This window comes from Ziziphus jujuba, chromosome 10, assembly GCF_031755915.1.
Source record: "Ziziphus jujuba cultivar Dongzao chromosome 10, ASM3175591v1".
NCBI lineage: Eukaryota > Viridiplantae > Streptophyta > Magnoliopsida > Rosales > Rhamnaceae > Ziziphus > Ziziphus jujuba.
In genome coordinates this window covers 24,674,164-24,691,128 of record NC_083388.1, presented here as the reverse complement: position 1 = coordinate 24,691,128, position 16,965 = coordinate 24,674,164, and the positions used below count along the sequence as shown (strand labels likewise).

The 16,965-nt window shown below is 33.8% G+C and overlaps 2 protein-coding genes across 3 annotated transcripts; both read left to right on the top strand.

The window, feature by feature from the left end:
• The first annotated feature begins 5,589 nt into the window (after nucleotides 1–5,589).
• On the top strand, nucleotides 5,590–7,180 carry LOC107412283 (protein CANDIDATE G-PROTEIN COUPLED RECEPTOR 7). Its single transcript, XM_016020028.4, has one exon. It carries the CDS (start codon nucleotides 5,692–5,694, stop codon nucleotides 7,063–7,065), a length of 1,374 nt encoding a protein of 457 aa, XP_015875514.3. The 5' UTR covers nucleotides 5,590–5,691; the 3' UTR covers nucleotides 7,066–7,180.
• Nucleotides 7,181–8,046: 866 nt separating this feature from the next.
• LOC107412307 (bifunctional TH2 protein, mitochondrial) lies at nucleotides 8,047–14,198 on the top strand. 2 transcript variants are annotated; one of them, XM_016020054.4, is made up of 7 exons: nucleotides 8,047–8,634; nucleotides 9,689–9,797; nucleotides 10,730–11,020; nucleotides 11,168–11,582; nucleotides 11,717–11,980; nucleotides 13,241–13,890; nucleotides 14,010–14,198. In XM_016020054.4, exons 1-6 carry the CDS (start codon nucleotides 8,297–8,299, stop codon nucleotides 13,651–13,653), a joined length of 1,830 nt encoding a protein of 609 aa, XP_015875540.3. In that variant the 5' UTR covers nucleotides 8,047–8,296; the 3' UTR covers nucleotides 13,654–13,890; nucleotides 14,010–14,198. The 2 variants fall into 2 exon arrangements, with proteins under 2 accessions (XP_015875540.3, XP_048324937.2); XM_048468980.2 differs by having other exon boundaries at nucleotides 13,241–13,900.
• Nucleotides 14,199–16,965: the final 2,767 nt, after the last annotated feature.

The following is a 16,965-nucleotide window of genomic DNA, read 5'->3' as shown; positions in this document are numbered from 1 at the left end:
CCTGTTCATCTATGTGGCGACGCATTCTTTAAAATACTACGTCACCTAACACTATACTAGCTAGTTTTTGTTGTATTAGTACATATAAGTCAATTTGCCCTGGTGGTGTGGTGATTTCTTGAGAGTGTAGGAGGTCCTGGGTTCAATTCTTGTCATAGCTCTATTTTGATTTTTTTTTTATGGATTTTTAAATGTTTAAACAAAAAAATTGAAAAAAAGAAAGAAAAGGCGACATGGCGACACATTTGTTGAGGAATGTGTATTTTCTTATGGGTTTTTAAATGTTTAAACAAAAAAGTTGAAAAAAAAGAAAGAAAAGGCGACACATTTGTTGAGGAATGCGTTGCCTGTTCATCTATTTGGAGACGCATTCTTTAAATAATGCGTCGCCTAACACTATGTTAGCTAGTTTTTGTTGTATTAGTATATACAAATCATTTAACCTGGTGGTGTGGTGATTTTTTAAGAGTGTAGGAGGTCCTGGGTTCAATTCTTGTCATGACCCTATTTTGATTTTATTTTTTTTATGGGTTTCTAAATGTTTAAACAAAAAAATTGAAAAAAAAAAAAGAAAAGAAAAGAAACGGCAACTCATTTGTTGCGGCGACACATTTGTTGAAGTTTTGATTTTTTTTTATGGGTTTCTAAATGTTTAAACAAAAAAGTTGAAAAAAAAGAAGAAAAGAAACGGCGACGCATTTGTTGAAGAATGCGTCGCCTGTTCATCTATGTGGCAATGCATTCTTTAAATAATGTGTTGCCTAATACTATATTAACTAGTTTTTGTTATATTAGTACATACAAGTCATTTGACCTGGTGGTGTGGTGATTTCTTGAGAGTGTAGGAGGCTGTGGGTTCAATTCTTGTTATGGCCCTATTTTGATTTTATTTTTTTTATGGGTTTCTAAATGTTTAAACAAAAAAATTGAAAAAAAAAAAAAAAAAAAGAAACGACGACGCAAAAAAAGAAAGAAAAGAAACGACGACGCATTTGTTGAAGAATGCGTGCCTGTTCATCTATGTGGCAACGCATTCCTTAAATAATGTGTCACCTAATACTATATTAGCTAGTTTTTGTTCTATTAGTACATACAAGTCATTTGACCTGGTGGTGTGGTGATTTCTTGAGAGTGTTTTAGTGCACTAATATTTTTATTAGTTATTTATTATTGAAATAAAATTAGATTGATTAAAAGATTTTAAAAAAAAAAAGTGAAGAGAGAACAGGCGACACACAATTTTATTGGTGCGTCACCTATTACAGATATAACAAATATGGGTTTCTAAATGTTTAAACAAAAAAATAGAAAAACAAAAAAGAAAAGGCGACGCATTTGTTGAAGAATGGTGCATCGCCTGTTAACTATAAATTAAAAAAAAGCTCAGTTTTAGTGCACTAATATTTTTATTGGTTATTTATTATTGAAATAAAATTTGATTGATTAAAAAATTAAAAAAAAAAAGTGAAGAGAGAACAGGTGACGCACAATCTTATTGGTGCGTCGCTTGTTATACATATAACAAATAAAAAAAAAAAACAGCTCAGTTATATTATTCTAATATTTTTATGGGTTATTTGTTGTTGAATTAAAATTAGATTAATTAAAAGAACTAAAAAAAAAAGGGAGGAGAGAACAGGCAACGCACAATCTATATAGTGCGTCGCCTGTTAACTATATATATATATATATATATATAAAAGCTCGTTTTTGTCGGTCTAATATTTTTACTGGTTATTTGTTGTTGAAATAAAATTAGATTGTTTAAAAAAACTAAAAAAAATTAGAAAATAAAGGAAAGAGAACAGGCGATGCACAATCTAATTAGTGCGTCGCCTGTAACATATATAATAAAAAATAAATAAAAAAACAACTCGGTTATGTTACTCTAATATTTTTACTACTTATTTGTTGTTGAAATAAAATTAGATTGATTAAAAGGACTTAAAAAAAAAAAAGGATAGGAGTGAACAGACTACGCACAATCTAAAATAGTACGTCGCCTGTTAACTTTATATTAAAAAAAAAAATCTCAGTTTTATTACTCTAATATTTTTACTGGTTATTTATTGTTGAAATAAAATTAAATTATTTAAAAGAACTTAAAAAAAAATTAAAAAGTAAAGGGAAGGTAACAGGCGACGCACAATTTAGATTGTGCATCCCCTGTAACCTCTATTAAAAAAAAACAAAAACAAAAATAAAAAATAAAAAAATCAGCTCAGTTATGTTGCTTTAATATTTTTATTGGTTATTTATAGTTGAAATAAAAAAAAATATTATTTAAGAGATTTGCAAAATAAGCTACACAAGAAAAATTATATAATTGAACAACAACCTTATATAATTAAATTTTATTATTATGTAAACATAGATTAGTGGTTGGTATTCATTTTTCATGAGTAGTATTTAAATGTACAGCATAATTCAGATAAAATATACACGCAGTATTAATGGTGACTCTGGTCAGTCCCAGCGACCCTTAACGGACGTGTTGCGTATTTTTTGTTTTTAGCGACCTTTTGAGGTCGACAGTTCTTGGATGCGTCATATGTCTATTGAATTTTTACTGACGCATTAATTTCAGAGTCGCGTTTTTGTTTTTTCAAATGCATTTGTTTCATAGCGTCGCTAAGTGAGTGTCGCTAGATATCAATTTTCGCGTAGTACTTTTTCTATTTAAAAATATTGGAGATCAATAAGATAGATTAACAAATATCAAAGATATGGGTTCTTTCAAGATAGCTTTCTTTGTCATTCTATTCTTTGTTGCAAGATGCTATTAATTACTCTCTCTCTCTCTCTCTCTCTCTATATATATATGTATTTATGTATGTCTATATATATATATATATATCTCAATTTTCTTTCTCTTTAAAACAATGTGCAAGTAATGTGATATATGGATATTACCAAGAAAAAAAAAAGTCATGTGATATATGGTGGCATTAATGTTAGTAATTAGATTAAATGAATTAAAAAGTGAATGAATAGGATTAAAGCCTAGTATAGACAAGTTTGAGAGAAACAAGCAGAGCTGATATTATATATATATATATAAATACAAACAGTTCTCCAATATATATATATATATATAAGGTTATATTATATATATATATATAATATATATAAACAGTCTCTTATCATGTCTATTTGATATATATATATATATATATATATTTGATCATTTACAGCAGGCATACCATTCTCAAGTGGATTTGAGCGAGTTGCTCAGGCGGCAAGGATAAACGCAGACGGTACCCAATGTAGCCGCGATGTGGACTGCAGCTTCCTAAAAAAATGTAACCACGGCCAATTGAGTGTTTGCTTCAACCACACATGCATTTGCATTGGATGAGAAAAAAAAAAGCTCTCTACACCCAAAACAACTCTGCTATTTAAATCGTTAATTTTATGTATAATTTCCATTTTCATGCATGTTTTTTAATTTCCAAAATAATTAATGTCTTTCACGTTAATAAATGTTCTGATCCAATATTATACTATATATATGAATCTGTCATTTCTGTATCAACTATTATGCATGAAGAAATGAGGATCAAAGATTTTATAATTTCTCTTTTCTTTTACGTGATCGATCGCTACTGCTACATTTATCGAAGTAATTAATTATAGAGTTAAAAACTATATAACATTGATTATGTTATATGGTTCTTGGTTAATAACAAAAGAAAAAAACTATATTTTCTTATTATTTTTTCCCCTCTTAAAACAAGTCGATTTTAGCATAATTCCCAATGAAATTACATTTCCGTGGGAGTACTGTGAATTTGACTTTATTATTATTATTATTATTTAAAAAAATGTATTAAAAAAAAAAAAAGGTTATTTGGATGGTTGTCATATATAGCCGGTTAGACCAAGATCCCAAGCTAAGAGATGTTGATTTTTTAATATAATCTTAAGATTCTTAACCATACTAAGCATCTACCACCTATAAATTATGGGATTCCGGGCCCAGATTCAAGACAAATATTAAACTTACTTATTAATTAAGGGATACTTCAAATTGCATCTTCAAGTTTAAGTGTTGTAAGATTAGTGCAGATTTAATAAATTCATGTTAATAAGTTTGGTTGACTGGAAATGGTGATAATTGGATTATTGGTAAAGAAATTGGGCATTGTCAAGGAGATTACATTTGGATGCAATTTACTTGCCAAACAAAGAAAAACATAGCTCTTGATTTAGATTAGAAGGAAATTTATTGTAAAGGACATCACATTTGGGCGTAATTACATGCCAAATAAAGAAAAGTATATAGCTCTTTATTCAGATTCAATTAGTTAGAAAAATATAAAAATCCAGATTTGCATTTAATTATTAGATAGTACTAACAAAGAAGCAAGAAAATGTTTGGCAATTTATATTTTTCCCTTCCAAATAGAGTTTTCTCCTTTCATGTCCATATATAAATATTAAGCAGAGGAGCTCATCAAATTCAAACAAAAATTAAAGTTTAGCTAAGAATTGTTTATTTTGAAGTAGAATATAAAGAAAGAATAATAATATATGAAGATCGGTTTCCATCAAGTCAGCTTTCTTGGTCATCCTACTCATCATTGCAATGTGTTAGTTCTCTGATCTCTCATCAAGTGTATATATATTATTAGAGGAATATTCTAGGTCAGGACAGCTATGAGCTCAATTATTAGCGATTGGAATATTGTTTTAAAAGTTAAGTTTAAATAATATATTTGAGGCTTGTACGATTCATAGGAGGATTCATTTTGTCATACATCATGGATTAAAATCTTGTATTCTCAAATATATATTCAATCCCACAATGATATAATATTGAGCAACTTATCTTAAATATTATTTGTCGGACGTGAAAAATAGAACACCAGGATCGGATCTATTTCCAGCCAAAAAAAGATTCGGATGCATATGTCATAGATTTTCAATTATATTTTAAATTTAGGAAAATAATTAATATAGTGAATTAATAAAATATTATAATCTACACCAGACGTAGCAATGTCATAGAAACATGTAGAAGTGGCCAATTCGGTGGGTATTAGGATTGCATTTAGACTCATAAACCTGTCTGTCTCTGACGACTTGCACAAACTCGAATGTGCCACCCCAGAATGACTGCGACTCCATCAAAAAATGTGCACAAGGCCAAATCACTGTTTGTAATAAAAGGCAAATTCGAATGCACCAATAATTTGACCCACCTTCCAAATTAAATCTTAGTTTGTGCTTGCCTAATTGGTTTTTTAATTACAAAATAAAATTTCTTTAGTTTTAATAAATATTAAGCTCGGAGATAATCCAATTTTCCTCATCAAACCATAACCCGAGTACCATACTCATATCATATGCCTCCAATATATATAAAAATAAATCCCCATAATTAATTAACAAATGTCATAAATGGACCCGTGTGTGATCTCTTGCTCTCCCTAATAATGGCCAAACAAACCGTTCCGTTATACTTTATTTTTTACCACTAGTTCGCCACCCAATTAAATACAAACAATTCTGGCCAAGAAAAAAGAAAAATTGAGTATTCAAACTAATTAAACAAGAAACAAGAAAAACATGCCCAATCAATTTTAATCAATGAAAATCAAAATCTTCAAAAATTCCTTTCGATTCATTATGTTTTTCCATCAACAAAACTGTTCTAATTATTAATAAACCTCCATATTTCACAACATAATGGAAAGTTTCAATACGATCCACCGTCCTATATCCCACATATTATATGCCTTGTTCATAATTTTCTCAACTACTATTCCAATCTCTCTATGCGAGATCAAGAACACAAGAATCGTCGACGATTCCCGGGCTTTGATCTTGTTCGAAAAATTCGGATTTTACAAGAATGGTCACGTATCGATTTCACTCGAAGATGTTTCATGGAAGCTATCTAACCAAGAGAGAAATAAAAAATCACACCTCAAACCTTCTTCCATGGGATTCTTCCTTGTTCGACACCCGGCATACACACAAATCCTCATAGAATCCGAGACCAACAGAAACTTCTGCGTTTTATCAAGCCAATACATAAAACCCATATTCAATTTCGAAAAGCTCTCAGACAACAAAAGCTACGACAATGGCGTCTCAACCACCATCGAAGAATCAGACGAATACAGTTTGGTTTTCGGGAATTGCCAGCCAGAGTTCCAAGTATCAATGCACGTTCATACAGAAATGTACAACGATTTACCAAACGGTGGAAAAGATTTCCTTCCCGCGGGTCAAACCAACTTGCCCCAACTCTATTTCCTTTTCTTCCTCCTCTACGTCTTGTTCCTCGGGATTTGGATCTTAATCTGCATGAAACAAAGAAACACTGTGGATAAGATCCATGTGGTTATGGCCGTTTTGCTTCTCGTCAAGGCATTGAAAATGGTATGTGCAGCAGAGGACAAATGGTACGTGAGGAATACCGGAACGCCGCATGGTTGGGATATTGCTTTTTACATCTTCGGATTCTTCAAAGGGATTATGCTTTTCACCGTCATCGTTCTCATAGGGACTGGATGGTCATTCTTGAAACACTACCTTCAAGAAAGGGAAAAGAAGGTTTTAATGGTAGTGATTCCTTTGCAGGTTTTGGAAAACATTGCTTCTGCTATTGTTGGAGAGACTGGTCCTGCAACCAAGGACTGGATGACGTGGAATGAGACGTTCTTGTTAATTGATATTGTCTGTTGCTGCGCTGTGTTTTTTCCGATTGTTTGGTCGATCAGAAACCTGAAAGAAGCGTCGGAGACCGATGGGAAAGCTGCTAGGAACCTTGAAAAGCTAACGCTTTTCAAGCAGTTCTATATTGTTGTCGTGGTGTACTTGTACTTTACTAGGGTTGTGGTTTTGTCTATAGGAGCTATTATTAGTTATAGGTATGAATGGGTTTTGCAAGCTGCTTCGGAATCAGCGAGTTTGGCTTTCTATGTGTTTATCTTCTATAATTTTCAACCGGCTGAGAGGAATCCATACTTAAAGATTGATGAAGATCATGATCATCATGATGAAAATTCTGCGGGCCAGATTCTAGAAGAAGACGATGACCCATTTGAGTTGTAGCACTCTTCTTATTTTCTATGATCGTAGCAAGCACATTATTCAATATATGTAGATCTTCTAGATATTTTGTAAAGTAATTTAATGTATGCAAACTCTATGAGCAAGGACTTGAATTTGTAAATCATACTTCATTGTATAATTTCCATCTATTTCTCCTACTTTTTACACTCATATATATTTTAGTATTTACATAATTATAATTGTTCTTATATGTCTTCTTTTTACATAATCTTGCTTTTTTTTTTTTCTTTTTTTGATAAACCATCAAATTTTTTTTTTATGAATAAAATTACAAAAATATTGGAACAAAATTGAAAAAAGAAAATTACATAATCTTGCTTTATATAATAATAATTAGTCTTCCCAAGACTACAATAATTACACAACTGTCTATTCAAATTGATATTGTATATATTCAAGATTATAGTACTGCCTACATTTTAATCTACTTGAAAATTAATCTTACCAATTATGTAGTTTTTTTTATCATGAGAAGATTTTAAAATAATAATGTACTAAGTCTTAAAATTACAATTTACATAATTTTTTTTCTTATCCATTTTTTTAAAAAGAAAAATTGTATAACTATATGAAAATTAAAAAATTAAGTTTATGATGTATGGAAATCTTTAAATTGTTAAATTAAACGATTATTATTATTATTATTTTGCTCGATATATCTCTCAATGATAAGATAGGATATTACAAAACTAAATAAACGAATCGATTAATGCTAATTAGTAATTTTTAGTAATTACATTAAAAGAGGATATTTAAAATCTCCACGTAAAGGAGACAGAGAACGTACGACGTCGAATTCACAAATGGGTTTTTACTTTATTTTTAATTAATGGACCCAACTGTTAAATTAGGCTAGGCCCAATGAAAGTCTGAAAAAAGGAGGTCCAAGTCCAAGGAAGAAAAATATACCCAACTAAAAAAAAAAAAAAACTTCCCTCCCTTTTGACACACCCACCCAACTGCCAACTCACACACATACACACACAAACACACAAACTCTCTCTCCCTCTCTCTCTCTCTCTCTCTCTGTGTCTCTCGCAGCCCGACCCTCTCTCTCCGTCCGTCTCTCAAAGTCTCTCTCAAACGCAGACCCACCGCCGTCTCCCTCTCTCTCTCTTTTCTTTATCTTTCTATAACATATATATAAATATATGAGATATATATAATATATGAATATATAGAGATAGATATATATATATAGATATCGTTGATGCGCCTACTCTTCCCCCCAAACCCAATCAAAACCTCTCCAACAACTTTCTTCAACCTCCAATTTCCGTCTCGCGCTCTCTCTCTCCTCCGATCCTTCTCGGTTCGGAGATTGCCGCCGGAGTCGTCAATGGCGATACCTCCTTCAAAGTCCGCCAAGCCCTCCGTCGACATCGAGGTCGGACTCGCCCGCCGCTTTTGGATCAAGTTCAATAGGGAATCGGTTTTCGCTATGTACTCCCCTTTTTGCGTCTGTTTGGCCTCCGGCAACCTTAACATTAAAACTTTCCGCCATTACATCGCCCAGGATTTTCATTTTCTCAAGGCCTTCGCTCAAGCGTCAGTCTTCCCTTTCCCATTTCTTCTTCTTCTTCTTCTTATTATTATTATTATTTTAGTTTTCTTCTTGTTTTTTTTTTTAGTTGTGTTTGTTGCTTGGGCAATGTTGCCATGGAATCTGAATCTTAGATAAAAATGAAAGTATATGCCTTAGCTTGTAATTTTTTCTTCTTTATCCTAAAAACCCCAAATAGTATGAATTCTTTGTTATTTTCGCCTTGGACATATCTGCAAAGCAGTTAATTTATGGTCTAATTCTTGTCTGAACAATGGGATAAGTATGCAAATTTAGGTACAATTTTTAGATACTGGATGTAGATCAGTAATCCATTCGTGTGGGAACAGATGCACAAGTTAGAATTTTATTTTCCTTTTTGTTCCGTTTGGATTCTATGAAAAATGCAACAAAAGATTAACAAAATTGTCAATCTTGGATGCTTTCCTTAATATAAGTTTGGCTAGTAAACCATTTGGTTTCCATATTGTATGTGTGCCTTTTGGCCATATCTTAGGTACTGAGTATCCATGTAAAGTTTTGTTAAGATTTTGTGCTTGGTTTGTTGCTGAGAAATTGGGAAATTAAATAAAGTAATATTTAATTTGTAAGCTTTCTTTTAGTTGCTTACGAACGTTAGAAAGGAAAAGATATAATTCTAACATATTTTACTTCTTGAAATTGGATGAGGTACCATTGATTTGTCCAAGCATAGCTAAATTTTTTTTTCCTTATTTGGGCAAGTGTATAGTTCTTTGGCGTTAATAATATATACTGCATATCCTATGATTTATATTTTTGTTCTCATTTTCTTTTTTCTTTTATTTATTTATTTTTTTTTTTTGGCAACCATATTGGCGGTTAGATTATGTGGAAGGATTTTTAGAAGTAGTTTCAGTCTCTGAAAAAAAATAAAAAAATAAAAAATAATAATAATAATATGATCATAATGTTAGGTTATATGTCACTCAAGTTTATAATTGGGAAGCTCGGAGTTGGCTATAAATCTGTAGGTTTATTTATTATTAATTTTTTTTTTCTTTATGTTTGGATTTTCAGGTATGAATTGGCAGAAGGTTGTGCAGATGATGATGATGCTAAAATTACAATTACAAAGTTGAGGCGTGATGTTTTATCGGAGTTGAAAATGCACGATTCTGTTGTGCAGGTAAGATTAAGGAATAGTATCTTGATTTCTATGATCTATTTATTTAGTTCTTAGTGATGGAGTTAAACCGAAGAATAATTTATTTTGCAATCTTGATTTTTTATTTGTAACGCTGATGAATGAAATGTCAAATCTTGACAATGGAATAGTTTTGGTTTAACAGTTTTAGATGGTAATGCTTGAGAACTAAAGTAGCAAAATACTAGGTTTAAAAAACCAGGTGTAATTTAGTTGTAGATGAAGTGACTGAAAGCTGTGGAGACAGGACGATTCTTTGCATTACTGGAATGTTGGATCTACATTGTTGTAGGTAATGAGGGATTCTTTAAGACTTGACATGGAAATACATTTTAAATTAAGTTGTCAGGATAAATACTTGCCCTTTTTGTTTATCTAAAGCTTGCAAATATCTATCTTTGTTTTGTATTTTCTTTTTTATCTAAAATACTTATAGCGTTCTCAGATACTGAAAAATTTGTATGCATTAATTTTGATCAATTTGGACAATATTTTCCTGTGAATAAGAATCATAAGTAATGGTTGGTGAACCCAGCAAGTGATCTTAGTTTGATTCCAAAGGAACCACAGATAGTATCATAAGGAAGTATTGGGAAGCTTTTTATCACTTTCTTACTGACAACTTTCCCCAAAAAAAGGATTTTTCTGATTTAAGTGTTATTTGTCTGATGCTTTTTGGTCATGGTCATTTCAACATTTGGAAAACATCCATTTTTGATAATGTAGGTATGTGTTATTGCTTCTTCTAACTTTTTTTTCTTCTTACAATTGTTGTGTCAATTGCATTGGATCTTCTTTAGTAACTCCAACTAAATTATTAGATGATTTGAGTTCTCATTTTTATGCATATTGACTTACTTTCTTTTTCTCTGATAAGTTGTTATCTTCGTGATCTTAATATATGGCTCGTGCAGGATTGGGGTTTAGATCTTGCTAAAGAGTGCTCTATTAACTCTGCAACAGTGAAGTATACCAATTTCTTATTGGCAACAGCTTCTGGGAAAGTTGAAGGAGTAAAAGCTCCTGGTAAGCTTGCAACTCCTTTTGAGAAAACCAAAGTTGCTGCTTACACCCTTGGTGCCATGACTCCATGCATGAGGCTGTATTCCTTTCTGGGTAAGGAGTTTAAGGCACTTCTAGATCCCAATGATGTCTGTCACCCGTACAGAAAGTGGATTGATAATTATTCATCTGAAAGTTTTGAGGTTTGTTGTCTCCTTAAGCATAGTATTTTTATCTTGTTTCTTATGGTCAATTTGATTGTGATGATGATTAGTCTCAGAGGTTCATACATTTCACAGAAAGCCTTTTCTCTACTCCAACAGCTCAACTATTTTTCTCTTTGAATTTAGGAATCAGCCATGCAAACTGAAGAGTTGCTCGATAAACTAAGTGTCTCTTTGACAGGCGAAGAGCTTGACATCATTGAAAAGCTTTATCACCAAGCCATGAAACTTGAATTAGATTTCTTCCTTGCTCAGCCACTTATTCAACCAACTGTAATTCCTCTGATCAAAGAGCATAATCCTGCAGAAGATCAGCTTATGATATTTTCTGATTTTGATTTGACTTGCACTACTGTTGACTCATCTGCCATATTGGCTGAAATTGCAATAGTGACGGCACCAAAATCTGATCAGAGTCAACCTGAAAATCAGATTGCTCGGATGTCATCAGCTGACCTGAGGAATACATGGGACCTCCTTTCCAGCCAGTATACGGAAGAGTATGAACAATGCATAGAAAGCATTTTGCCAGCTGAACAAGGTATGGTGGTAATTTTCAGCATCTTGTTTGATACTGAATACTTGTCAACTTCTTTTAACAGATTAAAATTGTTCAAGAAGCATTTAATTAGATCATTTTTGTGTATATGGCTATTTTGGCTTTATTTGGTTCAGTGGAGTTCAACTATGAGAATCTGCATAAAGCACTAGAGAAACTTTCGGAGTTTGAGAAAAGGGCCAATGATAGAGTTATAGAGTCTGGGGTGCTCAAAGGTCTAAATCTTGAAGATATAAAAAAAGCTGGTGAACATCTCATTCTTCACACTGGTTGTGCCAGTTTCTTTCAGAATGTTGTCAAGAATGAAAATTTGAATACAAATGTCCATATTCTTTCATACTGTTGGTGCGGTGATCTCATCAGATCAGCTTTTTCATCAGGTATGGATCTTCTTACTTTATGATGAAACTTCCCATTCCAACTAATTCCGTATGTATTAATACTTATCAATAATTCAAGTTGCATGCTGACTATATCCTTTCTAATTTTTCCCTGAGGAAGTGAATTTCTTGTATTATTCTTCTCTTCAGAACATTGAGAGGATCTCTGTATTGATGTTTAGCTCGTATATGAATGTTAGAACTATATTAGTTTAGGCTTGTCTTGTTTCTGTTGTGAAAATGTTGTTTTGGGGTTGACTTTGATAGCTAAAATTGGAGAAAATTTGCATGTGTTTAAGAAATGGAAATGAGAGATTGTAAATCTAGAATGGAGATTGGATACACATGCCAACTGTTCATTTTTATTGTTTTATCTTTATCAAGATCTTTATATTAAAAACAAAAAAAAAATAAAATAAAATAGTGTCAACCCTGCATGTTAAAGCAAATTTGTAATGGAAAGGAAGGCACCCACATGCACGCTTTAATGGTATAACATATCTGAACAATATACTTTATAGTACTGTGTTAAATCCAATGTGTCAATTTGTCGTCTGTAATGGATGGGATGCAATTCTAAACTGCTCATTAGAAGATTTTTTGCTGAAATGTGCTAGTGGATCTACTATAGTTGATGTCTTTGTACTTTCAAGTAGCAGTAGTAATTGCTAAAGGAAAATATGATCCACAATCTGGAAAAGATGACATTGGTCTACTATATGCATTGAAAAACAAGGGTCGGTGCATTTCTTAAAGAATGCTATGATAGAAAGGATTTTGTTTCAGACTGAGATTGAGATTGTGCATGTTGAATATCAATACATCTTACATTTTACATATATGAAATCTTCCTTTTATTATTTAAATTTAATCCTATGAATTTGTTTTGTATGGATGTTCTCTTGTTTATTTATTTATTTATTTATTATATATCTTTGGGAATTCATGGATTGTTTCGTCTTGTTGTCCTCTTTGTTTTTTGATGTTTATGGTCAAAGAGTAGGTGAGTGTGTTTCTTGTTTAGATGAGGATTTGAATTATATTTTTAACCATTGCTGTTGAGGTATGCACAGAAGCTTCTTTGTGTTTGTTCATTTCTAATTGTGGTTGAATGTATTATGTCAATAAACTTCTTGTCAACAACATCTTTGTGTGTGTTTCTATATCCATCGACTAAATATATTTATGCATTTCTTTTACATATTTTTCAGCAATTCTAGTCTAGTGGTTTATGTTTTTCCTTTTGTTATTTTGGACCAGGGGGTTTGAAAGAGCTGAATGTACATGCAAATGAGTTCACTTTCAGAGAATCCATTTCCACAGGTGAAATTGTTAAGAAAGTGGAGTCTCCCATTGACAAGGTTAAAGCTTTCAGTGATATTTTAACGAATTCCAGAAACAAGAAAAAGAACTTGACTGTTTACATTGGAGACTCAGTGGGTGATTTGCTTTGTCTGCTTGGGGCAGATATAGGAATTGTAATTGGGTCGAGTTCGAGCCTTAGGAGAGTTGGGAAACGGTTTGGTGTGTTGTTTGTTCCACTGTTCCCTGGATTAGTTAAGAAACAGAAAGAATACACTGAAGGAAGCTCTTCCATTTGGAAAGGATTAACTGGTACTCTTTACACAGTGTCTAGTTGGGCTGAAGTACATGCTTTCATTTTGGGGAGCTAGAATCCTTAATTCTTTTCTTTTTTGGGATTTCTAAGCTCTCAACTTTGTGATTGGACAAGCAAAGGAACCATATAGTATCTGTGGAACAAAAACAACAAATTAGTGGCTGATTTTATCAAGGGCCACAGATTTGCACTTGTCTTCCCTTTTTTTTTTTTTTTTTTTTTTTTTTGGGTCACTACAGGGTAAACCCATTCAAAGATGTGATGTTGGTCTATAGGAATTGCTGTATACATGGTAATTGCAGGTTCTTTTTTCCTTTTTTTTTTCCTTATTTGGTTTCATTTCTTGAGCTTTGTTTGTCTTTCAGGGTATCGTCTTTCTCATATAGACTTATTGGAATTTTGCTTTTTCAGGTATTGAGAGGTTTTTGAGCAAGCACCCATTTATAAACAGAGACTTGTTATACAGGACCGGCCTAACTTTATTCATGGCCTTGGGCAAGAAAGATGGTGCTTTTTAATTTGTAGTATTTTTATATAAAAATAATAGTAATCAATTTGTTATATTTAAATTTATTATTATTATTATGTTTTCTTTTTGCATTGCTTTTGAATATAAGAAGAATGTTTGGCTTGAACATCTGGTTCTCCATGACTGCTAGGCAAGACTGGCAAGTCATGAAGGATGCATTGTTAGACCATGAGGGTGCCTTCAAAACTGAAAAAGATAGGAGTAGCATTTTTTCTTTTTCTTTTTTTTTTCTTTTTATATATCCACTTGAAATTACAAAATTACTTGAAAGCACATTTCCATTCCAGTATAATTGAGAAGCAACTACAATTTGGGTGACAAGCCTCACGTTGTCAACAAAATAATTAAAAATAGAATAAAAGAGTTTGCCAACATTGAACGTAGTGATCTTTCTGTTTTCCATCTATGAGATAGTGAAGTCTCATTTCAAAATGATTATATAATCCAATCGCACCAATTTTTTTTCAACTCTATCGTTGTATCTTGTACAGAAGATAACGATTGATTTGGACGCACTAATTAACCAAGAATTGGGTAAGAAAATTCATATGCAAGGTGTCACGGTTCCATCGTTCTAAGGGTGCAACGGGACCGTACGGTGCTTACTAGTCCCTCACGAGTAGTAAGCCAACCATTAATATCCCTCGTAAGCAAATAACTTACACGATACTAGTATTGTGCAAGCACCAAGCAAGCAATAAAATAAAGCATGTAATCACAATCGTTAAAAAATGATCAGTAAACAAGGCAACAACACAATGAAATGGAAATGCGTTTGTTTTATCCGGTCTCGATGGAGAGAACAGCAAAGAGGTTTACAAGCATGCTATCAAGAGTTCTCATCTATGCCAATGGTCTAGCCCAATAATTCGCCAACTAGCCACCCCCCTTTAACGAGCTTATTGAGCCATTTTTATTCCGATAGGAATATATATCAAATATGCAAGGAATCATAATGACACTATTTCGTATAACAAAAGCTAGAAATCCAAGCAAGTGACCATGGGCTTGACTAATGACCCTGGATGAACTTGGCTTGGTATTTACAATAATCAAAATGTGGAGGTGTGTACGACTCTAGCATCCTCCCCCACTCATTCTATCGACGCCCTCGACGACTCAGCTGCTTTGAACTCCTCGATCTGCTGCTTGTAGGATGCCAAGTTGACTTCCTTCTCCCAGCTGGTTTCTTCTTCTTCTAGTCCCTTCCACTTGATGAGATACTCTCGTACTGGCTATCGATGCACGTGTCTGGTTCTTTCTACAAGGATCTCCTCCACTTCCTTAGTTGTCTTCGGCAGCTTGGTTTTCACTTCAGCTCTTGCTGGAGTGTTGCATGCTGGATTCTCCTTGTCGGCATAGTATGGCTTGAGGTTGCTGATGTGGAATACCGAGTGCACTCTCATCCATCCTGGGGTAACCACCTTATATGACACCCTCCCTACTTTGGCGATGATCGACATTGGTCCCTCATATTTTCTTATCAATCTGGGGTCTCTATCCCTCAGCCAGCGAAATTGCTCTCGAGTTAGCTTAACCATCACCACATTCCCTGCATTGAACTCTAGGGGTCGTCGGTCTTTGTCTGCCCATTTCTTCATCCGATTTGCCGCCTTCTCCAAGTAGGCCCTGGCTATTTCCATGTTGTTCTTCCATTCTTTGGTGAAGTTGAAAGCCCCTGGGTTCTTGCCTTGATACTCATCGACTATGTGTAGAAGTAAGGGCCTCTGGCCGTTAACTATTTCAAATGGGCATTTACTTGTGGAAGATCCCTTTTGTGCGTTGAAGCAAAATTGAGCTACATCAAGGAGTTGCGCCCAATTCTTTTGGATGGCACTAACAAAGTGTCGTAGGTACTCCTCCAACATGCCATTGAATCTTTCCATCTGCCCATCCGTTTTGCAGGTGATAACTGGAGGAAATGTTGAGCTGGGACCCAAAAAGGTTGAATAGTTCCGTCCAGAAAGATCCTGTGAACTTTGCATCTCTATCACTTACAATGTGTCGGGGCACACCCCAATATTTCACCACAAACTTGAAGAATAAGCGGGCGGTTTCCTCGGCCGTACAATATTTTGAGACAGGGATGAAGGTTGCATATTTGGAAAATCGATCCACAATAACCAAAATACTCGAAAGATCCCCGATCTTTGGAAGGTTGGTGATGAAATCGATTGACACACTCTTCCATGGGCGTGACAAGATGAATAGAGGTTCTAACAGCCCTGGTGGTTTCTGTCTCTCAACTTTGTCCTGTTGGCACACAAGCCAGGTTCGGATGTAGTCTATAATATCGTCGCACATCTGTGGCCAATAATATCCCTGCTTGATTAAGGCATACGTCCTTTGCCACCCCGAATGTCCAACCCACAGAGTGTCATGGCATTCTCGCATTAACATCTTCCTTAGGTCTTCAGTCTTTGGGACAAACAACCTATTTCATTTTGTCCACAGTAAGCCATTCTCCTCCCAAAATTGACGAGTTTTTCCCTCCTTGCACAGTTTGAGGATATTCTGTGCACATTGATCTCCCCCTAGATGCTGCTTTATCAGCTCTCGCATTGAAGTCACGATAGTACTTGTAGCCATGTTAGCCAACACCCTTAGTGCCGCCAGCTCCGCCTTACGACTTAGGGCAACCGCCGCTTGGTTTTTGGTTCCCGCTTTGTGCTCGAAATGAATGTCAAACTCCGCAATGAATTCCTGCCAACGAGCTTGTTTTGGGGTTAGTTTTGGTTGTGTAAGGAAGTGACTGACGGTTGAGTTATCAATCTTTACTTCAAAGCTTAACCCCAATAAGTAGTGCCTCCAAGTTCTTAAATAATGAATTATAGCAAG

Excerpts from the sequence above, each read along its gene's own strand:
- LOC107412307 (XM_016020054.4), top strand. The coding sequence starts at position 8,297 with ATGCGCCTACTCTTCCCCCCAAACCCAATCAAAACCTCTCCAACAACT. Across the intron at positions 8,635-9,688 it reads CTCAAGGCCTTCGCTCAAGC|GTATGAATTGGCAGAAGGTT; the intron begins GTCAGTCTTCCC and ends TTGGATTTTCAG. Across the intron at positions 11,021-11,167 it reads ATTCATCTGAAAGTTTTGAG|GAATCAGCCATGCAAACTGA; the intron begins GTTTGTTGTCTC and ends CTTTGAATTTAG.
- LOC107412283 (XM_016020028.4), top strand. The coding sequence starts at position 5,692 with ATGGAAAGTTTCAATACGATCCACCGTCCTATATCCCACATATTATAT.